Source organism: Leptonychotes weddellii, chromosome 4, assembly GCF_054177405.1.
Source record: "Leptonychotes weddellii isolate Sample4059 chromosome 4, ASM5417740v2, whole genome shotgun sequence".
Taxonomy (NCBI): domain Eukaryota; kingdom Metazoa; phylum Chordata; class Mammalia; order Carnivora; family Phocidae; genus Leptonychotes; species Leptonychotes weddellii.
In genome coordinates this window covers 25,000,817-25,027,777 of record NC_138372.1, presented here as the reverse complement: position 1 = coordinate 25,027,777, position 26,961 = coordinate 25,000,817, and the positions used below count along the sequence as shown (strand labels likewise).

At 44.4% G+C, this 26,961-nt stretch overlaps 2 protein-coding genes across 2 annotated transcripts in view; one reads left to right on the top strand and one right to left on the bottom strand.

Annotated features, from left to right (window-relative positions):
• The first annotated feature begins 221 nt into the window (after window positions 1-221).
• LOC145721035 (transcription factor AP-2-epsilon-like) lies at window positions 222-3,103 on the top strand. Its single transcript, XM_081816850.1, has 2 exons — window positions 222-463; window positions 2,091-3,103. The coding sequence occupies exons 1-2, from the start codon at window positions 222-224 to the stop codon at window positions 2,371-2,373; spliced, it is 525 nt and encodes a 174-aa protein (XP_081672976.1). The 3' UTR covers window positions 2,374-3,103.
• A 7,111-nt stretch (window positions 3,104-10,214) lies between these two features.
• Window positions 10,215-26,961, bottom strand: part of PSMB2 (proteasome 20S subunit beta 2) — a 28,619-nt gene continuing 11,872 nt past the window's right edge. Inside the window, exons 3-5 of the mRNA XM_081818068.1 lie at window positions 14,209-14,371; window positions 12,664-12,713; window positions 10,215-10,446 (exon numbers count right to left, since the gene is read on the bottom strand). Coding sequence (XP_081674194.1) covers window positions 10,339-10,446; window positions 12,664-12,713; window positions 14,209-14,371 — 321 coding nt within the window. The 3' untranslated portion in view covers window positions 10,215-10,338. The remainder of the gene's footprint in view (window positions 10,447-12,663; window positions 12,714-14,208; window positions 14,372-26,961) is intronic.

Here is a 26,961-nt window from a genome sequence, read left to right as displayed (position 1 = left end):
GGGGCAGAATGGGCAGAGTGGGGCAGAGTGGGGCAGAATGGGCAGAGTGGGGCAGAGTGGGCAGAGTGGGGCAGCGTGGGGCAGCGTGGGGCAGAATGGGCAGAGTGGGGCAGTGTGGGCAGAGTGGGGCAGAGTGGGCAGAGTGGGGCAGCGTGGGGCAGAACGGGCAGAGTGGGGCAGAGTGGGGCAGCGTGGGGCAGCGTGGGGCAGAACGGGGCAGAATGGCTCCTGGCAGGGCATCGGAGGTGCAAGGCCGTGCTCCAGGTTCCAAGGTACACCTGGCTGGAGTGGCAGCTCATGGCTCTGCCTCCCCCCCCCCAGGAGAAGCCGTGCACCTGGCCCGAGACTTTGGCTATGTCTGCGAGACTGAGTTCCCAGCCAAGGCAGCTGCCGAGTACCTGTGTCGTCAGCACGCTGACCCCGGGGAGCTGCCCAGTCGGAAGCGCATGCTGCTGGCCGCCAAGTGAGTGGGGGCGCCTCGCGTGGGTGCCTTGGGGCACCGTGCCAGGCACACGGAGGTGCAGTGCGGACACAAACGCCACGCAGGGGCACAGTGGCTGCCACTCACGTGCACACGTGATGCACGCGTGGCCCCGCACTCGGGCACAGCGAGGCAGCACACCGTGGACGCCACGGGGTGCACGGGGACACGCGAACATACGCATCACCGGCCCTGGTCCCACCATGGCGGTCTTGCTCCCCCTGCCTGAGCCCTTTGGCTCCGGTGACTTCCATCAGGGCACCGATGCCCACCCAGCCACAAGTTGACCCTCCCTTGTCCTTACTTCACCCCTGACCCTTCTGCAAGTCCCGTTGGTGGCTCCCCCGCCCCACCACTCACGTGCTGCCACCTCAGCTCTGGCCTCCTAATCTCACTCCTGGACTTCATCCCAGTGCTCCACTGTTCCCTCAGCCTTCCTGCACATGCACTGCTCCCCTGCCCAAGAGCCTTCAATGGCTCCCCAGCTACTGCACTGATTTTCAAACTAGGTTCTATGGGGATGCTTTAGGGCCTGTTTAATGAACTGGTATTCCATTCAGATTTAGTTTTTAGAAGGGTCCCACTGCAAGAAAAGACACAGAGAGAGAGAGACAGAGAGAGAGAGGGAAGGAGAGTAAGTCTAGACTCCTTTGAGGGCCCCACAATCTGGCCGGCACAAACCCCAACCCACTGCAGCTGACCTCGCTGTCCTCTGCCCTCACACCTGCTGCTCAGAACACCATCCAGTCCCCCATCTAATGTGGTCCCAACGCAGTCAGATCCCACCTGCACCCTCCTCCTTCGGGGCTTCCTCAGGTTCCCTAGGCAGAAGTGGAATCACAAACTCAAGGGACTCCATGGCTCATGGGACCTTTGAGACTGTTCATATCGTCACCGGAGAAACATACTCAGGGCAGGGCTCCCCTCACCCATGAATCAGCTAACTCATCAGAACTTCCTGGGGCCCAGTCATGTGTAAAATGCTGACTGGCTTCCATGGCAAACCAGAGGTGAGACAGGAGTACATCCTCCTTCCTGAGCCACATGCAGGATGCAAAGAAAGGAATAATGGCCACAAACTGGAGCAAGATTCAGATCCCAGCTTTGTCACTTGGACAAGTCAGCCAACCTATCTGAAACCAACGTTCTTATATGTTGAGGAGGATGATCACTGTCTAGATTTGTTGTGAGGATTGAGATGATGCATCCAGTGCTTGGCCCAGCGTCTAGGCCTCACTTCATGTGCAGCTATTCATTGTTCCCTAATTATGTCAAAGACAAAGCTCTGTGAAGCATTGGGTGTTTGGGAGGGGAGTGGGCGAGGGGATCAAGGAAAGTTTCCTGGCTGAGGTAGTAGAGCTGGACTTTGGACATGGGCAGGACATCCACAGGAAGAGACTGTAGGGTATTGGCATATGCCGTTTACTAGCTGTGTGATATTGGGCAAGTCAGTCAATGTCTCTGAACCAGTTTCCTTTCCTGTAAAATGGGTATGATCGTCATTTGCAGACTATTGACAGGGTCAGCAATCATAAATATATTATATACATAATCCTTCTCTAGGCTCAGACTTTTGTCCTCTAACCCCCAGCCCTCCTTCCCCCACCAGGCAGATCTGCAAGGAGTTTGCCGACTTGATGGCTCAGGACCGCTCACCGTTGGGCAATAGCCGCCCAGCACTCATCCTGGAGCCCGGAGTACAGAGCTGCCTGACACACTTCAGCCTCATCACCCATGGCTTTGGTGGGCCTGCTATCTGTGCTGCCCTTACTGCCTTCCAGAACTACTTGCTGGAGTCACTCAAGGGCCTGGACAAGATGTTTCTAAGTGGTGCGGGCAGCGGGCATGGTGACACCAAGGCTTCGGAGAAGGATGCCAAGCACCGGAAATAACTCTCCCCTGCCTCATCCCAGAGGGGTTCCCAAGGCCTGAAATGAGGGCTTAGTTCCCGGGAGTGAGCCCGAAAGGATTAAAAGGTGGAGCTTGAGTCAGGCCAGAAAGAGAACATTCATCCAGAGACTCCTGAGCGAGAGGTTGGAGACGGGGTGATAGCTTCTCTGTGGCCGTTTGTCGAGAAGGGCCCAGAAGTCTGCCGTGTGTGTGCAATTTTCTGACCAATACCCTTGATTGCTGAGATATGCTTGGACAGGAAATTGGCATAAAGAAACCTGGTCTTGGGGCTGAGCCCCGTGCATCAGAGTGCCTGGGCAGCGGTGGATTCTTCTAGAGGTCAAGGCCTTGCTGTTTTTACTCATGGCTGAGGGGAAAATTGTTAACAAACCAGAGGTGTTGAGGAGTTGGCATCCCTCGTCCCAGGATCTCCTACCCCCAGAAAAGGGGTGCTGGCAGGAGGCCCCAGTGGGTTCTTTGGAACCATCCCACTCTTGGGAAGAAGTGGGCAGGAGGAGCCCTCAAGGAGCAAAGATAAAGCACACGTTGAAGAACTTGAATCCAGGCTGCACGTCACAGTCCTATTGCTGTCTGTCCTATTTATTTATGTATGTTGTAATTAAATTTGAAAGTTTAAAAATGTTGAGTGCAACTTATTTATCCTGAGTTGAGGACTCCTGTTTCACTGTTTTCTGCTTACGCCTCAAGATGTCCAGCTGGACCAGGATGGAGAGGGTGTTTTTGCTCGCAAAGGGCTGGGGGTGGGCTGGGGGCGGGGGTGAAGAAAGATTGTGTCGGGGATCCTGAGGTTGTCATGGAGATTTTTTTATTTGCTATTGTTTCTCTTGACCCTACAGTCGATGTACCTCTTCGACTCTCCAATTGCTTTCTCATTCTCTTAATAAAACCTTTTTACTGGGTATGAAACTTCCCTGTCCTTCTTCAGCCTAGGCCTAGATTTGCCTCTCAAGTGGGCAAGGGGCCTCTTAGGGGGAATCATAGGAGGGGGCTGTGGGCACCACAGTGTTTTTTGGGGGAGCTGCAGATAGTGGGTCTATCTGCTTCGTCAGTGTGGCTGTCATTTCTGTGTGTGTGAGAGAGAAGTGAATCCCAGGTGTGTATGCGTCCTCGTGACTGGGCGGGCCTGTGTCCGTCTGGCTGTAGGTCTATGTGATATTACCATGACCATTGGTGGTGGGTCTGTATGTGTCCATATGGGTGCTGGTGACTATGTGAGTGTGGGGCCAATGCTAATCCAGCTGTCTTCTTGAGGATTTCATTCTTCAGGCAGCTTTTCTTTCCTTATCCATCAGTGTCTCCCTCTCTACACAATCGTCTACTACATCACTCCCCAAAGCACTCCTATTCTAGGGTCTGTCACCTTACAAGACATAAACCGTCCCCCATTTATTTCCCTAGCAGTTGAAGTTTGTGAAAGATCAATACCCCTCTACCTCCACTTCCTCACCCCCAATTCACTCTTCGACCCACTTCATCTGGCTTCCATCCCCAACCAGTCTATTGAAATCCACTCAGCAAGTCAGCAATGTCAAATCCAAAGGCCTTTTTTCTGGATTTAGCAGCAGCTGACATGACTGACCACTTTCTTTTCTGCAACACTCTTCTCTGTGGCTCCCAACATCCAGTTTTCTCTGACCTCCCTGGTTCCAACCCTGGGTCCTTCTCTACTTGACCTCTAAGTGTTGACCTTCCTTGGGGGTGCCTCCCTGATCTCCAGGCTTGTGTGTGCATTAGCCTGTCTGTCTAATATCTCCACTGGACTAACAGGCATCTCAAATGTACGTCCAAAATGGAGTACATGACTCAGGTTCTCATATCTCGACGTCCTCCACACTTTCCCTCTGAGTACATGGCACCACCCTCCACCCAGCTGCTCAAGCCAGAAACTGGGGAGTCATATTTGATTCTTTCCCTATACCCAATCCATCAGCAGACCCATCCTCTTCTCTCTCCTCTGCCATGACCCTGGTCCTCAGGACTACCGCAGTAACCTTCCAAATGCTCTTCCTATTTTGACCCATACACCTTCATACTAAACTCTGCCATGACCTAAGCTTTGCCCACCTCCAACTTCATCTTACACTATTCTCTTCACCATTCCCTTTGCTCTCATCACACTAGCTTCTTGCTTGTTCCTGCAATTACTACTTAGTCTTATGCCTCTGGGCCACTGCACTCACTGAGCTCTTAGCCAGGAATGCTCTTCAGCTGGTTCTTTGCAGGTGTGTTGTCCAAGATGTTGAGTGTTTTGCAGAAGTGAACGGAACATAAGGTCTATGCATCATCTCCAGGCTAAAGGTCCAAAGATGTGATTTCTTTTCTCAAGAAGTTTCACTGCCTCATCCCACCCATATGGAAGAAGGAATGGAGGGAAGGCAGTTAGTATGTATGCTCTGCTTTAACCAAAGCCCTGGGCCTGGCAAGAGACACTCAACCACTGAAGTTGTTTGAGACCATGGGAAGTTGAGGGGATTAAATAACACATATAGCACTTAAACAATGCCCAACACGTAGTAACAAGTTAATACAAGGCTGTAAATATCTCTAAAGTGGACAAGGAGGAAACCAGTTTATTATGAACTGTTCAGGCTGGACAACTTTCCCTGTTAACCATGTAGTCCTAACCAAGTCCTGTTTTAGAGATAAGAAAATTCTAGCTCCAAGTAACTTGACCAAGGTCACAGAGCGACTAAGAGGGACTCGTGCAAATCTCTCCATTCCCACTGCTCCACATGCCCTCTGCAGAGGTGCTCCCAGGTCTGAGTCCAGCGAGGAAAAGCAGGTCCTGCAGCCCTTTGGGCTCCAAAGCTCTGGTCCTCCAGTCTATGGTCAAGATGGTAACAGTGCAGAGGCAGGAGTACAGTGTGGAGAACGTTAAGTGGTGTAAGAAGCTTCTAATGAGGTCTCAGCATTTGATTCTTCCCAGTAAGGTTTGTTATTCCACAGCAAAAAAAAAAACAAAACTGTGTTTTAGCCTCTGACAAACTAGATCTAGCCCTAAGGAAAAGTAGATGATGATTAAAGAAAAAGTATATACAGATGGATTACATGGCTTCTTTATAGCAAAGCAAGTAGCTGTGAATTAAATGAAAAGTGTTGGGGTGCCTGGGTGGCTCAGTCGTTGAGTGTCTGCCTTCGGCTCAGGTCATGATCCCAGGGTCCTGGGATCGAGCCCCGCATCGGGCTCCCTGCTCAGCGGGAAGCCTGCTTCTCCCTCTCCCACTCCCCCTGCTTGTGTTCCCTCTCTTGCTGTCTCTCTCTCTCTCTCTGTGTCAAATAAATAAGTAAAATCTTTAAAAAAAAAGAATTAAAAAAATAATAATAAAAATAAATAAATAAATGGAGAGTGTTTAGACTGGGTAAGCACCAGTTTTTGGAGTTTATATTCATTTAAAGAGAAGGTCTTTCCTGTTTTATTTTAAAGGCTCATGGGGCTCCAGGGGGAGTAAGAGTAGCCTTTGAACACCTTCCCGCTTTCAAACCTCATGAAGTTAGGTGAGTGAGGCTGAGTGGCCGGCCTTTCTCCTGTCAAACACATATTCCTAACCCACACATCGGAGCTAAGGGAGCAGCAGAGAGTTAGAATCCCAAGAATGTCCCTCCTTCTGCTTGTGCACGGCTGCAGCTTTGGGAAAAGGGCCATGGAGAGGAGACAGTGAAAGGACACTGGGCTTCAGGCCTTAGCCAGGATTCAGGCAGAGCAGGCTCAGCCACTGTTCTGGAGCTGGGAAGCCCAGCACTTCTCAAGCTATTCCACCGCTCTCCTCCATCACTCAGAGGTTCCTTGTCAGCTTCCCCAACCTTGTCACTAGTCGGGGCTGAGCTTCCCTACCCTGAGGCAAACCAGCTGTTCTCTTCTGCAACCTATCCCCTCTCACCCTAGGTCTGGGAAGGAATAGACTGTTTTCTGTGTTATCAATCACTAAAAGCAGATGGGAACCAATCGGAAGACCATTCTGAGCAGTTTGGGCAGGAGTGTTAAAGAATCAGCAAAGTCCCAGTTTTTTTCAAACATCAGGAAATCAATTTAAGAGGGACACAGTTGGCATTAAGAAAAGATAAAATCTGGGGGTGCCTGGGTGGCTCAGTCGATTGGGTGCCTGACTCTTGGTTTCAGTTCAGGTGGTGATCTCATGGGTGTGAGATCAAGCCCCTGCATCACTGGGCTCTGCACTCAGTGGGGAGTCTGCTTGAAAGATTTTCACCCTCTGCCCCTCCCCCTGCTCTTTCTCATAGATAAATCAATCTTTAAAATAAATAAATAAAATCTGGTAGAACAGATTGGAAAACATCGGAGTGTACCACATATGACTCCATCACACACATATACATTATCTATAAGAAAAGCTTCAGGAACCAATGTTTACCCTTCTTCTAGTAGGTACATACTGGTGTGTAGTCATAAATCCATGCTGAGTCCACTGAAATTCATTTGGATCAAGGGCTTTATGAGGTATAAAAGAGGGAAAGGAAATTGGGGAGCTAGCAAGGGAGCTTATGAAATGCCTAGCATGTCAAACTAAAGAACTGGATTTTTTTCTGTAAGTAGTAGAAAACCATCAGAAAGTTTTAAGTGAAAAGAGGTACAGATGATCAAACTTGTAGAGTACAGAGAAAGAACTAGAGAGGAAAGAGATGAAAAGTAGAGAAGGTAGGAGGCTGTTAAAATAGTCCAGGAAAGAATGATGGGGGATAAATCAGAATACTGGGGATGGAGATTTTTACTAAAAGAGATTTAGGAAGTAAAACTGTTAGAACTTGGTGACCATGTGAAGGTAGGAGAAAAAGAAGGCACCAAAAATGGTGCCTAGTGGAGTACTATGTGGTATCCTGGCCTATATTCCAGAACAGAAAAAGGACATTAGTGGGAAAACTGGTAAAATCTGAATAAAACCTGGAGTTTAGTTAATACTAATATACCAGCCAATGATGGTTTCTTAGTTTTGACAAATGCACAGTGGCTATGTAAGATGTTAACCTAAGGGGAAACCATGTGAGAGGTATAATGAAACTGTATTATCTTTGCAACTTTTCTGTAAAACCAAATTTATTTTATTTTATTTTTTTAAAGATTTTATTTATTTGACAGAGAAAGACACAGCGAGAGAGGGAGCACAAGCAGGGGGAGCGGGAGAGGGAGAAGCAGGCTTTCCGCTGAGCAGAGAGCCCGATTCAGGGCTCGATCCCAGGACCCTGGGATCATGACCTGAGCCGAAGGCAGACGCTTAACGACTGAGCCACCCAGGTGCCCCTATTTTATTTTTTATTTATTCATGAGAGACAGAGAGAGAGAGAGAGGCAGAAGGAGAAGCAGGCTCCCCGTGGAGCAGGGAGCCCGATGTGGGACTCGATCCCAGGACCCTGAGATCATGACCTGAGCGAAGGCAGACGCTTAACCAACTGAGCCACCCAGGCACCCATTAAATTAAGTTTATTAAAAATAAATGATGCCAGGGCATCTGTCTGGCTCAGTTGGTAGAGCATCTGATGCTTGATCTCAGGGTTATGAGTTCAAGCCCTGCATTGTGTATAGAGATTATTGGGGAGCTATACCCTTAAAAAAAAAAAAAAAAAGATGCCTAGGTTTCTGGCTTGGGTACTTGGGAGCTAGGTGACTGTTATCTAAGATGGAATGCTGTAGAGGAGTTCTGGAGGGGGCAGATGGTAAAGCTCAGCTTTAGACATATTTGATGTCCCTATGGCTGGAGGGTAACCTACTTAGGAATAAGTTGATCTGGAGCTCAGGAAAGAGATCTGGGTTGGAGAAAAGAGACTGGTAATCAGCGTGGGCTGCTGGGCTTACCTAGACTGCCCTGGGGACACTTAACATTCAGAGGCAGAAAACCATTTCATTCCTGGTGAGGCATGGATACAAAATACCAAGTTTACCAACAATTATATACTTACTGAGCACATACCGCATGCCAGGCCCTGTTCGAAATGCTTTACATTACCTCATGGAATCCTCGTAACTATCCCCCATGGGATAGATGCAATTTTGACCATTTCACAGATGGAAAAAACAGGAAGCAGGACAGCCTATATTTTAATAGTGGTACTCAACTGGGGCAAGCATCAGAATCACCTGTGGAGCTTTAAAAATAGATGCCCTAGAAAGAGACTCAGGAATCCAGCCAAAAGCCCAAACCATGCATATTCATAGTGGTACTAGAGGTTGAGCCAGCTGTGGTGATATGAATCATCTCTTCCCCCCATTTATCTAATGATTAATTTCCTTCTTATGGTGTAAACCATCTACCATTGGTGTATCAAAAAGTGTATGACATTCTAATCTGATGTTAACACAATACTATTAGTACAAATGTTCTGATCTGTAGATAGCATCTTAGAGAGATGTTATTTTACTTCAGATAAACAAAAAACCAATCTGTATCTGGTATTAAGAGTAGCATAGAACTGGATGAAGTAGGCCTTATCTTAGTTTAAGACCAAATGGGGTTTGAAGTTTGGTTGCTGGACTAGCAGCAGCAGCATCAACTGGAAATGTTAGAAATGCAAGATCTCAGGCCACACCCCAAACACGTAGAAGTTATAGGGGTAGGACCCAGCAAGCTATGTGTCAATAAGCCCTCCAGGCTCAAGTTTGAGGACCACTCTCTAAAGAAACTTCCACCCAGTGGTTCTCTATCATGGTTGAAGATAAGAATTACTTGGGAAGCTTTAAAAATATTCCTATGTCTAGGCCCCAAACCTACTTAGTTAGAATCTGGGAGTGAGGGGCGCCTGGGTGGCTCAGCCAGTTAAGCATCTACCTTCGGCTTAGGTCATGATCCTGGGGTCCTGGGATTAAGCCCTGTGTCGGTCTCCCTGCTCAGCTGGGCGTCTGCTTCTCCCTCTTCCTCTGCCCCCCCGCCCCCCCTCTGCTTGTGTTCTCTCAAATAAATGAATAATATCTTAAAAAAAAAAAAAAAAGAATCTGGGAGTACAGCCTGATCATGTACCCAAAAAAAGAAAACTCCAGTTAGGAACCATGTGAGAGGTATAAGGAAACTGTATTATTAGGAACCACTGTTTCAGTGGCACTAACCAAAAAACATCTACATTATTCATTCCCAAAAAGCTAGATTAGGAAGTAAAACAGGTATCTGGTTAACTGCCTATAGTACATCAATTTAACAGAATATTACACAACTGTCAACAAGAATAAGGTAGCTATATATGTGTGTGTATACACACACACACACATACACACACACTGATATAGAATAATCTCCAGTATAGTGTTAAATGAAAAAAACAATACGCAGAACATTTAAAAATATTTTTAAGAGGGGATATGTGTGTGTGCGTGCATGCATGTGCACGCTTCATACAAGAACAACTTAGATCTTAAAGGGTAGATAAGAAATTAGTAGGTGAAGTTTCCCCTGGCTTCCCAGGGGTGATCAAATTACAGGGAAAGGAGAAGTATTTTTTACTGTGTAACTACTTTGTAATTTCTTTTACTTTGTAAATTTTTTTACTATGTAATATTTTATTTTGTATCACTTGCATTTTTTACTGTTCGTATCACCTATTCAAATTAATTAATTTTTAAAATGTTAAGTTTAGGGGCAAAAAGAACCACTGCTTTAGGGGAATGAGACATTAGCAAGCCAGATATATGAAAAGCCAGACAGGAAGGAAGCCGGGCAGTGAAACAATATGGGGCTGTCAGCTGCTAAAGAGCAATTAGAGCATTAATGAAGGGAAAGGGGCAGAAGGAAAAACAGTCTTGGCAAAAAGTCCAAAGCAGATAATCCTCTCTCGACATTTCCGTCCTGAGGTGATATTAGGTAAACTGAGACTCAAACCAGAGAGCTCAATTTATCCAGATTCAGCTTTATTCTGAATTAACCATCTGTCAAGGATGCGTCAAAAGCGTAGAAAAAGATGAAGGAGCCCGTCAAAAAAGTTCCCTGGCAAGTGGGAGGGTCGGCATAAGGTTAGGAGCCCTGTTTAGGGAAGGAAATGTTGTCCAGGTCATGGATGCCATTTTTGTCAATGATTCGAACACTGAAGGTTGGCAGATTCAGGATGAAGCGTTTCTGGAGCTGCAGAGAGACATGAAGACAATCAGTCAAAAAATATTTTTTGAGCACTAACTATGGGCCAGGCTCTCTTTGAGGCACTGGGCATATAAGCAGATAAAAATCCCTGTTTTTGTGGAGCTTATATTCTACTGAGGGCAGTCAGTACTCAGACTGCAGCTGGAGGCTGGAGGGCAGTGAGCAAGAACTGGGAGATGCAGCTTGCAGCTTGTGTCTGGTCAGTCAGCTGATGAAAGAATAAGACCAGTCTAGGCTCTATTCCCCACAGCCTGCTACTAATCAGTCTGGCAAACACAGACTTCTTTTTTAAAATGTCTCAAAGTAGTAAGCCAACAAAGGAGTGATTGCCTAGGAATAAGCTTTGGACCAAAGCAATGTACTCCTACTTCCCAAGAATTTGCTCCAGTCACCCCACGCCCCCTGACATTATATAAGGCCCAGGTGTGTGCAGCTAGTGGAATGGTGGGAAGGATGTTGGCAGAACTGCTCTTGGAACAACCCCTACTTCTGACTCCTGCAATCCAAGCCGACCTGTGATTAAAATAACATCTCTGCACTCTCTTAAGATTCTCGGCTTGAGAGGCTGTTCCAAAAGTGCTGTGGTCTGCGTGCATGGAAGCAGACAGCCCCCGCTAACCTGGCTAGAGATTACTGAGGAACACAGTTGGAGGAAATCTATGTTTCTGTGGCCACCCTTCCTGGACACCTCACTTAGTCTTCAGATGGAAGGCATAAAGCTCTCTACTTGCTCCCTCAGGGGCATATCCCAGAGATGTCTACCTGCCCAGGCCTAAGCCCGCCCTCCCATATTTCCCATCTCCTTTATAGCTGAGGACTGAGCATCAACAACCCATTCCATTTCCTGAGTCTCCTCTAGCTGATGACTCCTATGTCCAGAAACAAGCTCCCCAAAATCAAGAAAAGGTGACAATAAAGGAATGTGGGTTTGTAAAATGATCATCCTTAGGATCCATGGTGAGTAAAGTCTCAAAGCACTGGATATGCCAGTGGCTCCTCCCTAGCGGCCCCTTGTAACACTTAGGACTGCTGGACTAATATGGCCTCTTAGCTGAACGGTTAAGGAAAGCACATGAGTTTATTCTCAGCTTCTGCTTTGGAAAGAGGATTCGCAAACAAGAGAAAGAAGGGGGCACTGTGGACTGAAAATGACAAGACTGTGTAAGAGGCAAACGGACATTACGCCCAATGCTCCCACCTGCTCCCACCCTCCTACTCTCTCACTAGACCACAAATTCAAGTTCATCCCTAGGCCACAAAAACAGCAAAAGAATTACAAAGCCTAAGGGAGCTGATTTCTCTTCCTCCTCATCCTCCATACGGGCCCCAAAGACTGTTAGAGGAGTAGTACTGGAATGGGTGGGGTCCGTGCTCCTGGCCTCGTAAACTAAAGGCTACTCTCCTCTTCTGCATAAAGCTTCCTAGTTGCTTTCTATGGCCTCCTGAATTCTCAGGGAAGGCTTTCTCTGCAGGACTAATGCACTACGAGGGAGCAGACAGTATGGCAACTCCAGGCGGCACAGGAACAGAGCAGGTATCAAGTCTAGGGCAGGAGTAGTTCTGAAAGTACGGCCCAGTTACCACCTGCAGCAGAATCACCTGGCACTGCTAATTACATACTCAGGCTCTACACCAGGACAAATGAATCAGAATCTGGTGGAGGTGGGAGTGGGGTAGTCAAGAATCTGCTTAAAAACAAAAGCAAGGGGCGCCTGAGTGGCTCAGTCGTTAAGTGTCTGCCTTCAGCTCAGGTCATGATCCCAGGATCCTGGGATCGAGCCCCACATCGGGCTCCCTTCTCCGCGGGAGGCCTGCTTCACCCTCTCCCACTCCCCCTGCTTGTGTTCCCTCTCTGTCTCTCTCTGTCAAATAAATAAATAAAATCTTAAAAAAAAAAAAAAAAAAAAGCCCCACAGTTCCCTAGATTATACACACCAAAACCTGAGAACCACTAGTCTGGATGAACCCCCTCCCCGCCAAAATAACTAAATTGTAAAATTGACACTGATGAGGAGGAAACCCATGAGAAAAAAAATAAGCTTGTTACCCACCAAACTCTGTCCCTGGTAGCAACTTCACATCTGGTTAGTGGGTATTTATTACACCTTCTGGCAAAGATCAGAAAAAATGCAACCGAGGAATGGAACAATATTGGCAAACAGAGATAAACATTCCTTTCAGGATCCTGTGGGAGCTACTCACCTCCTCTAGACATTTCCTAAGAAGCTCCACTGCCCTCTCACGAGAGATAGCTGAAAGAGAACACAGAGGCCACGCACTCAACGTTTTGCCATTAAGTCCAACTCTCTGCCACAAGTTTTACCTTTCAAACTTCTTCAGGTCAGTACGCCACACAAACGGAAATGGCAAAAAAATGCCTAGCCTTCTAGTTTGCAACAAACTTATTCCATATGCAGTGGAAGGTGCCCCAGACCCAGTGCTCTGGCAGCCGCAAGCCACTGCAAATTGATTTGCTACAGAGAAGGGTAAGCATGACGGAATTCTGCCTCCCATGGCCAGGGCCTGCCTCTAGAGAAGTCCAGCGGCTTGCCTCTTTTTTTATAGCCCATCCCCCTCACCCCTACACACACCCCAGCACCCCCCTTTTAGACCAGGGCTGAAATCAGTTCCATCTGCCCTAGCCAGCTGCAAGTCAGGGAAAGGGAGGACAGGGCCTGAGTTTTAGCCTCACTTTCCCAGCTGGGTCTCTGTTTAACAATGGAAAGAGAATTCATGGGATAGGGCTGAGACTCTCATAAAATCGGAGCCAAAGGAACTGTCCACAAGCATGACAAACTGGGATGACATATTAGGCAGTTAGGCTTCAGGGATGGTTAGTGGTGATTTTGGTGGGCAAGTCAGCTGTACTACTGACAGATGCCAAATCAAGAAACAGTCACTAGGAGGCCAGGCTAATTCTTTTCAGGATGTGGCCTAGAACGCTGGTATGGCTACGGTTGAGTGAGAGGGCAGCACCAAAAAGAGTGGAGAAGCCAGATTTTTTCCTGTACTGACAGGGAAGAATGGAATTTAAGGTGAGAAGTGGTTATGTGTGTTGCATCTACAGCCTGCAAAAGTGACAAATCCCAAGTGCCTATCGCTCACAGTGGCGAAAATCAAGGCTGAGATTGGAGTCAGAAGATAGAACTTAGCACAAAAGCATTACTGTGCTGGAAGCTCTGCCAAGCTAACGTCTGACAAGAAGAGAGCCAGCTTCTTCTTACAGGAGGGACAGCCATCAGGTGATAAGAACCAAGGGAGGGGCCCAGGCTTGGGGCCTTCAAAAGCTTTAACATTTAAGCAAAGAAATCCTCAGTTGTCATGCTGGGGACCTGTTCATCCTCACAAGCTCAAAACAAACACACAGACCACTTGGTTTACTTGTTCATTCCTTATAGCTGAGATGCTAATAAGCATCCAGGCAGGGAAAAATGAGTTAAAAAACTGAAAAATTAGTTTTACTCACTACTCCAACACCCTTTAAAACAAAACAAAACAAAACAAAAGCAAACCCAGCTCTGGACATATGCAGTACCTCCTTTTGTCTGGCAAAAAAGGGACTTTTATTAGCCTTTCAATAACCCTACTGACCTGCAGGGGAGAGCAGCTTCCACAAGGTACCTGGATGTGCTTCCTAGGATCCATCCTCTATTCAAGCCCTGACCACCAAGGGGTAGTGTACAAAACCAGGAAGCAGCTTAGGACGGGACTCTGCTACTACTCCCTACCTAGTGTGCTAGAACTTACTTGGTGTATAGTATCGGTCCAGGATACTGAGAGTCAGGAAGGCACCATAGCCATGGGCTGCAAAAGGGGCTTTGGCCAAGGCTGCCAGGTAGTCCATGTAGTAGAGCGCTGGACCCTCATGCTCATCATAACCAGCCAGGAGGAGGTTGACATGATACGGGGTCTGCAAAAGAAAGACACGGTCAAAGCAGTAACACCAACATCTCCTACCATGACAAATGGGAACATTCCAATTCTTGATGAGTAAGAAAACAGCAGCAGCTAAGTAAATCATGATGAAAGTAAAACTGAAAGAAATCTAAAGGTCCGAGAGTATGGTAAGAGGTAAAGGGAGATTGGCTTCTTTTCTCTGAACAGAAGAGCATTGGGAGCACTTTAAGGTATTAAAAAAAAACCCTGCTTTCTTCTTAAAGCCTATGGACAAGAACTTGTTACAAAAGCATTTCAAAGGCAAAGAGAGCATTGGTGTTCCTGTCTTTCCTAACTGCTGAAACCAACAAACACAGTTCTGAGAGTGTCAGGCCATAGACTAAAGAGAGCAGCAGCCCCAACCACATCTTCCAGAATGAACAGGTTCAGTCTGGGCACCTGGACCAAAATCTCAAGTGGTAGACCGTATGCCCCAGTATTAAAGAAAAACTCTTGGGGTGCAGAAGGATAGTAGGTCTCAAAAATTGAAGTCAAATCACTAAGCTTTTTTTTTTTTTAATTTTTAATTTTAAGTAGGCTCCACGCCCAACGTGGGGCTCAAACTCACAACCCCTAGATCAAGAGCTGCATGCTCTACCCAACTGAGCCAGCCAGGCACCCCTCAAATCACTAAACTTTTAGTGCAGACAGTAATAATGGAAGTCCATAAATACGCTAGAACTGTGGAAACATAGTAATACTAGAAGAACTGTAGTTTTAAGTGAAATGCTAATAACATTTTTCTCATATAATAAGGCTCTGCTAAGATAACTAAAAAGTAATTTATATCAATGAGACAAATACAAATTAACAGGTATCCCTTCTTTGTATCACCAGCAAATCTAAACATGTACGTTTCTACAAAGAACCTTGACTATGTTTGCCTTGGTCTTCATCTCCAAACAGATGCTTATTTTTTTTTTTTCGACACCAGCTGGGCTGTTCACCATGTTAAACTGAGCCTGTCTAGGCCCCTAGGCATCAGGAGGGAGACTCCCATTTTACATGGCTTCCTTTTTCACTGCAAAATGTGTTTTTCATCTTACATTTGCCTCAGTGGGTAGTGAGCAGGCCTTGCTCAAGGTTATGTGCCCATATATTCAATTAAATGCATATTAAATGAAACTGAATATATTTACACGCCCTTTTATAGAGCATAGAGTAATAACAGCTAGTGGTCTTAAAAGTGACATCTCACATTTTTGAACAATGATTAACATGGGCACTTGGAGGCTTGAAGAAACTCATGTGAGAAGAACACATGAAAATATTATATACTTACTTGGAACTCCAAGCCAGTTGTCCTAGTAACATTTCAGTTCCTAAAGATACAGAGTAGCCCTAAACTGCAAACAAGTTTCTGCCTTGGGGATAAGATGGTGGATGGTCTGAGAGGAGGAAGAACTGACTAGCAGTAGTCAAGTCTTCTGAGAAAATAATTACCTGCCTGACACATTTCCTGGTGGGCAGTGTGCTACACTCTGCCAGGCTCCAGAACTCTTTGCCACGTTCTGCAACTATGTTCTTAGTAATTCTGACCTTAGGCAAGACACTTAACCCCTATAAGCTTCTGTTTCCTTATGTGTAAAACTGGGTTAATTAATCCTTTGCTTTCTATTTTCCAGGGAGTACGGTGAGAAAAAATAATAGAGGTGAGCATCCCAAACTCTGAAAGAAAAGATGCTACCTAAATTTCCTAGTGTATTAGCCATACCCCAGTCTCCTTTCAATAGCTTACTACTTTAAACAACAAAGACAAAACTGCTTAAATTAGCTAAAGATAAGAATATTTATCTAATAGAATTTTTTTCTAAGTGTGAAAACTGAACAGGTTCAGTCTGGGCACCTGGACCAAAATCTCAAGTGGTAGACCACTTGTAAAATCAGGCAGACATAGAATACCTTTGTGTTGTTATGGTTAAAAGTGGAATAGCAAAGAGGAAACAGAGAGAAGAACGAGGGGCGGAGGGAGACAGAGATGGCAGAGATGGGGATTCTACCTGGTTTTCCTCCCCAAGAGATTTCATAATGAAGTCTTACCTATCACAAAAAAAGTTCATCTTTTTGCTAAGAGGTTAACTGTACTATTCTTTGTTCACGGGCCAAAATACCCACTGTATGGTCAACCAGAACAATTTTATCAAGTTGTAATGCTAAGTTAAGGATCCATCCAGCTACCCCGAGAAGTCTAAGCAACCCAGAACCCAGATATGTTCTGTCCAGTGAGGATCTTGCCTATATTATGACATTACACTATACTGTGTTTAAAACACGTGATTTTAAAAGATCTTACATGAAACTGTATCAATGGAATTTCAAAAACAAACTGTATTGCTTAACTGGTCTATATAATATCATTTATTTATGCTGAAGCATCTGATACACGCACTCATCAAAGTTGGTATTCAGAAGCCACAACACGTGGTAGAGAAGATAACTCACAAATTATTGTGTGACTTCGAATTACCAACTTTTGCAAGTGTGAGATGCTCAAGCATAAATAAATGGTGTTATCTAGACTAATTAAATCAATACATCTGTGTAACAACTTGCAGTTTCTGAAATTCTTCTGACAATGCTCCATCAAAGATCTCTGGCTCACACTAGTTTTTTAAAATTTCCAATAAAGTCTTCTATACTGTCACTCCTGCTCCTCTCAGAATCATGGTGTTCAAAGTGATAAAGCCATAGTTATGGGTTTCTTGACTGTTACAGTCCCTCATATTCTTGATTCCTTATAACTTTCCTGGAATGAGACAAATTCCAAGCCCTTCAATTTTGTGCTATTCTGACCGCATATACATGTGTGACTGCTGGTGGTGTGTTTAGGGAAATATTTATGTGTAAACTACAACCCACCTATTCAAATATTTATGCCAATTATAAGTACCATGAAGGCAGGATTATGTATGGTTTGTTCAATGATATACAAGCATATAGTACATGCTCAATAAATATTTGCTGATGGGTAATAATCATATCAGAAAGCATTACACATTTTAATTTATATGTGGCTAATGCCTAGTATCACAAGATGAGGAAAACCACTAAACAAATGTCAGAAAGTGATAGGGCATACTTCCAAGAATTCACTCAAGTCTAAAGAGACTGCCAGGGGTGCCTGGGTGGCTCAGTCATTAAGTGTCTCCCTTCGGCTCAGGTCATGACCCCAGGGAGCCCCGAGTTGGGCTTCTTGCTCAGCGGGGAGCCTGCTTCTCCCTCTCCCACTCCCCCTGCTTGTGTTCCCTCTCTCACTGTCTCTCTCTGTCAAAATATATAAATAAAATCTTAAATAAATAAATAAGTAAATAAATAAACAAACAAACAGACTGCCAGCATCTCTCTGAATGCCCACACATTGTTGCTTTTTGCTAGGCTCCTAGGCCTTCTCTTTCTACCTCCCTTCAGACATGGGTTGCTAACTAAAGAAAAATTGAGGATACAGGTCAGGCATTTGGAATAGAACGAAGGGGGAATAATAGCATAAATAAGTATCTTAGGAAAAAATAGCTGGGTTACACTATATAGTTAGACTTGAGTTCGAAATCTGGCTGTCTTACCAATGCGTAGCCTTAGAAAAGCTAGTCACTTAACTTCTCTGAATTTTAGTGTTCTCATTAAAAACAGGCTAAGACCTACACAAAAGAGCTAGAGTGAAGATTGAAAGAGATAATGCATATAAACAATGAGCATAGTGCCTAAGACATAGTAAAGACTCGATAAATGCTAAATTTATCACTAGAGAAACACAATCACCTATGAAGTTCACGGCGCCCAAGAAATACACTGGGCAAGTACTCAGGAGAAGCCCACCTACTCCTAGCACTGAAATATAATTCCTCATAAATGGCTTCATAAAGGGACCTGGAAGGATGTTAATAACAAGTGCCTAGGGGCGCCTGGGTGGCTCAGTTGGTTAAGCGACTGCCTTCGGCTCAGGTCATGATCCTGGAGTCCCGGGATCGAGTCCCGCATCGGGCTCCCTGCTCGGCGAGGAGCCTGCTTCTCCCTCTGACCCTCCTCCCTCTCATGCTCTCTGTCTCTCATTCTCTCTGCCTCAAGTGAATAAATAAAATCTTTAAAAAAAAAAAAAAAAAAAAACAAGTGCCTAGCACACGGCCTGACACATGGGAAAAATGCAGTAAATGACAGTTTCCTCCTCTCCCCTTCCCAGACTCTTTTCAGGGGCCCCAAGGTGATTGTATTCACTGTCAAAGACATTCACAAGCATCTTAACTTAGAGCATATCCACTTCACAGCCAACCTACCCTAACCTATCTTGAGACTGATCACAGGCCTGGAGACCTAGAGATTTTCTGGAAGCCTGAAAAAATAAAAACAAAACCTACACGCAGACTTGGAGAGTAAGTACCATTTACTTATTTATTAAGTACTTTCATGCTGTTTCTGCCGCTATAGATATGTCCACCTGAGTGCCAGGCCTCACTTTCTAGCTACTTTTTCATCAGTTCCATTCTATCCCATGATCAGCAGTCCCTGTGAGAATCTGCCAGTTATTCCGGCGAAATAGGAACACTAATCAATCATGACAGATTTGCTAGGAAACCTCTATCCTTTACAAAGTAATCCTTGTTTTGTGCATGATAGAATCTAGTCTTTGGTTGTCACCATCATTCTAATTATTTAGATAGCAAGTCTAGGTAATGAAACAAAGTTATGAGGTCCCCAAGGCAAGGAACTGTATCTTGTATGTCAAGGCATCCTTCACAACAAAGGCTAGGACTGAATATTATATACAATTTTGAACTAACCTAAACATCCAGATGACCAATAAATGAATCCAAACATTTAGATGAGACACTCTCTGCCCAACAGCCTTAAGGATCACCATTAATGGTCTGCAGTGCTAACACCAAAATGCTTAGTTTTAAAGTTGTATATCTAATTGATAGACAAAGAAAAAATTTAAATGAACCATCCTGGTAACTCAAAATGAATTTTAGCTTCTAAAACAAGGTACCACCAAAATTTTGCCTTTTTTTTTTTTTTTAAGATTTTATTTATTTATTTGAGAGAGAGAATGAGAGACAGAGAGCACGAGAGGGGAGAGGGTCAGAGGGAGAAGCAGACCCCCCGCTGAGCAGGGAGCCCAATGTGGGACTCGATCCCGGGACTCCAGGATCATGACCCGAGCCGAAGGCAGTCGCCTAACCAACTGAGCCACCCAGGCGCCCCTTGCCTCTTTTTACAAGTGGGGGGTGGGCAATGCTAGACAAATGACAAATGTGCTACCTTTTCCTCCCGTAAAAAAAAATACACGATGGGGCGCCTGGGTGGTTCAGTCAGCTAAGTGTCCGACTTTTGATTTCAACTCAGGTCATAATCCCAGGGTCCTGGGATCTAGCCCGGCATCGGGCTCCCTGCTCAGCTCTAAGTCTACTTGTTGTTTTCCCTCCATCCCTGCCCCTGCTTGTGCTCTCTCTCTCAAATAAATAAATAAAATCTAAAAAAAAAAATACATGAGAGGCGCGCCTGGATGGCTCAGTCAGTTAAGTGTCTGACTCGATTTCAGCTCAGGTCATGATCTCAGGGTTGTGAGATCGAGCCTAGAGACAGGCTCCACACTGGACGAGGAGCCTGCTTGAGATTTACTCTCTCCCCCCCATACATGACGTAAGGTTATTTTAAAGTGAAGGGCTTTAAGTCATTTTGAGATTTCTTCATCTATACAACAGGGACAATAACAGTAAATGTAAAGTGTCCAATGCAAATGCCTCTTAGGCAGTAATAATACAGATTAGTTATTATCACCATAATCACCACCATGACTGGCACTTTTAGGATCTGACTGCATTATTAACAGATCTGACTAGAGGGGCGCCTGGGTGGCTCAGTTGGTTAAGTGACTTGCCTTTGGCTCAGGTCATGATCCCAGAGTCCTGGGATCGAGCCCCGTGTTGGGCTCCCTGCTCAGCAGGGAGCCTGCTTCTCCCTCTCCCACTCCCCCTGCTTGTGTTCCCTCTCTCGCTGTGTCTCTGTCAAATAAATAAAATCTTAAAAAAAAAAAGTTTAGAAATCGGGGCGCCTGGGTCCAGGATCCAGTCCCGCATGAGGCTCCCTGCTTAGCAGGGAGTCTGCTTCGCCCTCTGACCCTCCTCCCTCTCATGTGCGCTCTCTCTCTCTCATATAAATAAAATCTTAAAAAAAAACACTTCTGACTAGATGATAATATCAAGATGTCCCACTAAGAACTAATCAAGTCACCCCCTTTTTTGGTTGCAAAAGGGGATAAAATTTAAGCCAAGGAAATTATCCAGTAAGCACACCTCTTGTGTACTTCTCCCTGGGATTGAAATGGACTTCCTAATACCTGTGCCCTGTAGAACTGAGCTCGGTTCCACTTTGTGTATTTGGGCATTGGATGGTATACACATATAAACTTTCCTCAAGTTAGGTGGAACGTTTCCCCTCTTCCAACTCCTGTACATACAACTCCTTGTATATTCCCTCTCTCATGAAAAAGAAACACTGTAGTGATTAAGAAGAGTGTGAAATTCCATAAATTTTACAGCTAAAGAGAACAGTTGTGATAAATACACTGAAACAACAAAATCAGCAACGAGAGTCTGGGCGGTGACAAGCAGCGGTGTGACATCTGGCGGAAGCCAAAGTCACAGCAAGGGGGAGAGAGGTGGGCGTGAGGAAGCATCCCGCCGAGCGTGGACACAGAAAAAGAGAGGAATTGACAGTCTTCCTTTGGAGCCAGGCCAGCCTTTGCCACCTCTAATTGAATAGGACGATGTCGCTAGGAGTGAGGTGCTTTGGAGGTGCGGTTTCTTTTACACTGTGCTGTACCTTGGAACACTAAGCAGTGTGTGAAGCATACTTCCATTCCTGGAGTAATCTGGAAGGAGATGCAGAACCACCAACAGGACAGAGGAGTTTGTCTAGTGATGACAGTGTTTTAGTAAACAGACTTCTAAATACACTGAACAGAGACTGGGCTTTGGAGGGACAGTGCGTGCTATTTCTTTCACCCCAGTTGACTGTCAAAGCTTCCTAAAATCCCATCTTTGGCACTGAGAGTATTTCACAAAAATGCAGTTTACAGAGTAAGAAGAAAGCTCAACTAGTTTGTCCAACACCCGTTTTACAAATGTGGGGACTCAAGTTCAAAGAAGGGACAGTGATGTGCCCTAAGCCACGCAGCTAATTAGTGTCAGGACCAGAATTTTAGGCTTCTGATTCCAAGTCTTGTGTGCTTTTCTAGGAAACCATGCTGCCTCCACAAAATGGAAATTAGTGTGAAAATATGATTCAGTATATAAATGTCAGTTTCACACTCAAATATTTCAGGATATACTATTTTGCATAACAATACCCATTGTTTTCTGTTTCATGTATCACATCTTACATGACCAATAATATTTTAAGTTTTAAAAGGGCAGGTATAATGTCAGACCACATGACTCCCCCAAAGGGTATAAAACTATATAAAACATGTAGTAAGTACTCAATAAATACCTGTGATGATAAGCAGATACCAATACCATAACTGCTTTGTCAATGCCCAATTTTACAAATTCATTAATAAACAAAATGGATCAATTATCATTTCCTTATACTGATGTTCTGAACTCTGAATCAGGAGCTTGTTTCCAATAATCAACAGAATTCACTAGCTACCTGCTCTGCATGGGTTTGATGGCATAATTTTAAAATTTCAATGTCGGGGCACTTGGGTAGCTCAGTCAATTGAGTGTCTGACTCTTGATTTTGGCTCCAGTCATGATCTTAGGGTTCCTGCGTCAGGCTCCGTGCTCAGTGGGGAGTCTGCTTGAGATTTTCCCTCTCTCCCTCTGCCCCTCCCTACCCCCTGCCAGCAAGCTTGTGCTCTTTCTAATAAATAAATAAATTTAAAATTTCAATGTCAATTTTGCCATTTTAATTAAAGGACTTTGTCCCTATACTAGAATTGCAATATTTACTACATCAAACACTTTATTAAAAAAAATCTCAGAGATTTCAGGAACTTCCACCTGTCTTCACAACCTATATACCTTTTCTAGCTCTAAAAGATTGTGGCTCTATGGATGGGGCTGGGTAAGAACAGCTATCCCTAGCACCTAAACAATATAGGTCATGTGTATTCTGACTTTAATCCTCTCCAACACAGTCCTTTTTAAGGAAACCCAACAATCTCTTTTTCTAATAACAATGGTAATTATGCCTTAAGTATAAATGTACACAATTTATAAAGGGCTTCAACCAAATCCTGCAAGAGCTGAGACCAGAACATAGGATAATTATAAAATGGGCAGATACCCCAAACAACTTCACTTTTGCATTTAAAATGTGACTATATTTTATTTTATTATTTTTGAAAGATTTTATTTATTTTTTTTGTTTTGTTTTTGTTTTTTTAAGATTTTATTTATTTGACAGAGAGAGACACAGTGAGAGAGGGAACACAAGCAGAGGGAGTGGGAGAGGGAGAAGCAGGCTCTCCGCTGAGCAGGGAGCCCAATGAGGGGCTCGATCCCAGGACCCTGGGACCATGACCTGAGCCGAAGGCAGATGAAAGATTTTTTTTTTTTTAAAGATTTTATTTATTTGACAGAGAGACAGAGAGAGCACAAGTAGGCAGAGAGGCAGGCAAAGAGAGAGGGAGAAGCAGGCTCTCCGCTGAGCAGGGAGCCTGATGCGGGACTTGATCCCAGGACCCTGGGATCATGACCTGAGCTGAAGGCAGCCGCTTAACCAACTGAGCCACCCAGGCACCCCAAGATTTTACTTTTTAAAGTAATCTCTACACCCAATATGAGGCTCGAACTCACAACACCAAGATCAAGAGTTGCATGCTCTACTGACTAAGCCAGCAGGTGCCCCTTTATTTTACATTCAATAGATGTTACTTAGCATTTACTATGGGTGCTGGTGAATATGGGAACATGTATACCTAGTGAATTAGGTGATTGCAGCAGGAAGCAGAGGAACTGGGATGATACTGTCACTGGCTTCCTAAAGAATATGAACTTCACCATGTAAACCAAAGAGGAGCCGGTGAAAACCACTCCTATTCCCCTGCTGAGCCAAGCCTTTCTCATGTCATAGGACACTGCAGAAGCAGTAGGGATGGCAGGGGAGAAATGGAATATGAGATATATTTAGAAGGTAGAATTAATAGGAATTAATAACTAGTAGAATAGAAGATGAGAGAGAAAGAGGAGTAAGGCTCTCAATAAGGGGAAAGATGGTAGAGCAAACATAAAAAACTCAATTTGGATCCCATGAGCTTAAGCTGAGCTGTCAGAGGCAGCTGGAAAGAGAAAAGAGTGTACAACCCAAGTTAGGAGCCTGAATGAAGAGCCAGCCAGTTAGGAGGTTTCATTTCCACAAACACTCATTCCTGTGTTCACATGTGGAAGAAAGATAGTGAACAATTACAACAGGACGCTGGCAGAGCTATTCCTTGCCATGAGACCACAAAGAAGTTGAGGGTGACGTATGTGTGTATGTGTTTGGGGTGGGGCGGTAGGGGGGCGGAAGTAGTAGAGAGAAACTTTCCCTGGAAAATGCTGAACTGAGTCTTTTTTTTTTTTTTTAAGATTTTATTTATTTATTTGACAGACAGAGATAGTGAAAGAGGGAACACAAGCAGGGGGAATGGGAAAGGGAGAAGCAGGCTTCCGGCTGAACAGGGAGCCCGATGCGGGGCTCAATCCTAGGACCCCGGGATCATGACCCGAGCCGAAGGCAGACGCTTAACGACTGAGCCACCCAGGTGCCCCTGAAATGAGTCTTAACTGGCAATTAAAAGTTAGCCATTCGGACACAGGAAAGTACATTCAGGCATGAATGACTGGTAAAGTGGCAGGGTCAGCAAAAGCAGAGAGACGAGAAAGAACATACAGCAGGCTGGGGAGTGCGAGTGACTGGGCATGAAGTGGAGAAAGCCAGTGTGACAAGAGTGAGGCAGGTCAATAGTGGAAGGCGACAGATGAAGCAAAGGCTGATCTTGAAGACCGTGCACTGCTAATTTTAAGAGAGACGTTCTGGGGAGCTGAGAAGAAACTGGACTTTCTTTTATGATCACAAGCTGGGACCAGCTCTGTTATCCACAGTTTCCACTTACAGGGGGGAAAAAAGGAGGTATAAAGTTGGAAGCTGGAGTTTCCTCCTAATCCTCTGACTGAAAAAAACTAGGAGTTTAAACTGGTCAGAATACTATACTGAGCCTCACAACAAGGAAACTGACTGCCTGATTTGCCTTTTCTCCTGTTTCAGATACATTTATCTTTGAAGCACTAAAAAACAAAGCAGCCCATATTTATAGATTCTCACAATGACCTGAGAAATACAGAAGCAAGTAAACCACTGATTTTTAGAGGCCCAAGACAAAATAAAGGCATTACCTTGAAAATGAGACTGTCTAACAAAGATTTTCCTTTTTCTTTTCTCCGCCATAGGTCCTTCTCTGAAAGTCTATTTGGTGTACCTGTTTGATGCCGGCAGATGTGAAATCATCTAAGAACTGTCCTCACTTTCCTTTATAATGATTTGCTCATGTCAAATGTTTTGCTCAACACACTGGCAACAATTCTTACAATGGCTGAGTTCTTGAACTTAAGTTCAGCAATGTTACTGCAATTACAGCCAACATTTTAAACTTTAAAAGCAAACACCTTTTAAATTATTATTTGAATAAACTATGATTTTTAAATGCTGTAAGTCAGAAGATAGAGATGTATTTTTGTGAAAAAAGCAATGAAGATCTGAGATCAAATGCGGCTTTATCACTTTACATTTGTTACTTGAGATGAGTCATTTGGCCCTGGAGCTGCAAGTGCCCCATCTGAATATGGGGATGGTACTGCCTGCCTGACAGCTGTGAGGAATCGAGAGTGCTAGTCTGTGTTAAAAGTTTCTGAAAGAAGGCCTCGTAAGTAGTAGGTGCCCAATAAGTGTCAAATTGAATCTGAATTTTAGGAGCAAAAAAATTAAATATTGTTCATATATCAATTTTTAGCAAAACTAGATTTTAAAGTTCTCCTTCAATAATTCCAAAATTTCTGTAAATTTTACTTCTCTAAAGCCATCACTAACCCCAAGTTTGAACAGTTCTCCTATTAAAGTTGTAATCTTATCGTAATTAGAAGTTTAGAAATTTAATGAGTTGAAATGCAACATGGCACAGATGCCTTATTATACCAACTAGTTAACACGGTATTTGTTTTCTACATTAATTTTACTTGCTAATCAAAAATACTGCTTTCTCCCAAATAACATCAAAATAAAATTGCTGATTATGCAATGGTAAAACCAACAACACCATGTCTGCAACAAGGCCACTTGAATTTTTTCATGAGCTGGCAGTTTCCAGGGAAAATTTAAGATTCCATATACCTTTAAGTCAGTTCTCAAAAATTTAAGTGCAGAAGCCATGCTTTATACACTACAAGGCAAATATTAGGTTGTACATGCTAAGCATGCCCATGAATATCTATGGATATTGAACATCAGAGCTGATTCACCTTCCTGAGTTAATAAATAAGTCTGCTGGGAAAGACTATTTAGGACTATATATATGATTGTGTATGTTTCTGGATGTCCACAGCAACCAGATATAGAATACTAAGGAAATTCTGGGGAAAAGAGTGCTTAGGAGCCCTTCTATTAGAACATAGTGCTCCCCATTAGCAGCCTAAGTTCAACACAAGTTACTTTTGCCTCTTCAATTGACATGGAAGCTCCTCATTGGTCTCCGTGCTTCCCTTTTCTTTCCCCAAACAGTTCATCAAAGAGGAGCCAGTGGTCTAACCAAATACCACCTGATCATACTAACCCCCTCCTAGTCAACAAGCTTTCAGAGCTCCACTGCTTTAGCATAAAGCTTTTTCATCAAAGTCTTCATAACATGGACTACCTCTCTAATTTCAATCTCTTCCATTCCCCTAAAAATCTCAGCCATATTTAACAAACTAGAGTGTGGATTTTGCATATGTAGAACACATAGTAAAAACCATATAGAGATATGTATTTATATTTGTTTTTCAATCAGTAGAGCCCTAATTTATATACAGTACCCAAATGGTTAAAACAGCTAAAAAATTAGGAGTAGGAGGCTCAGAGAACTATTTGTCCCCACTCCAAACATCATTAGAAAACCCCTGTGCCTGACTTAACACTCTCACATACCTCTTTGGTCTGTGCTTCTGGTTTTCCTTTTTGCTTCACCTTTGCCTTAATGACAGCTGGTTCTTTTTAGGCTCAGGTTAGGTTCTGTTCCCAGAGCACCTATCTCTCTGTATGGCCATTGTGGCACTTGTCACTCTGCAGTGCAATTTCTCCATCTAAAGGCACTCACTGAGCTCTGCACCTGTTTCCCCAGCCCTAAGGACAATGTAGGCTGTAGATTTACTGAATGAATGACTATCAGCCCCTGTGGAACTTCTCAGCTATAAAACAAGGCACACATTAGGAGGCATCAGAAAGGCAATGCAGAGTTTTGGCAGGTTACTTGAGTTTATAAAGATTCAGAGATCATTATTTCCTCTCCCTGCCTTTTTTCTTTCCAAACTAATTAATCCTATTTGCTCTATG

Coding starts and splice junctions, on each gene's coding strand:
- LOC145721035 (XM_081816850.1), top strand. CDS start 222: ATGGCTCCTGGCAGGGCATCGGAGGTGCAAGGCCGTGCTCCAGGTTCC. Junction 464..2,090: donor CGCATGCTGCTGGCCGCCAA/GTGAGTGGGGGC, acceptor TTCCCCCACCAG/GCAGATCTGCAAGGAGTTTG.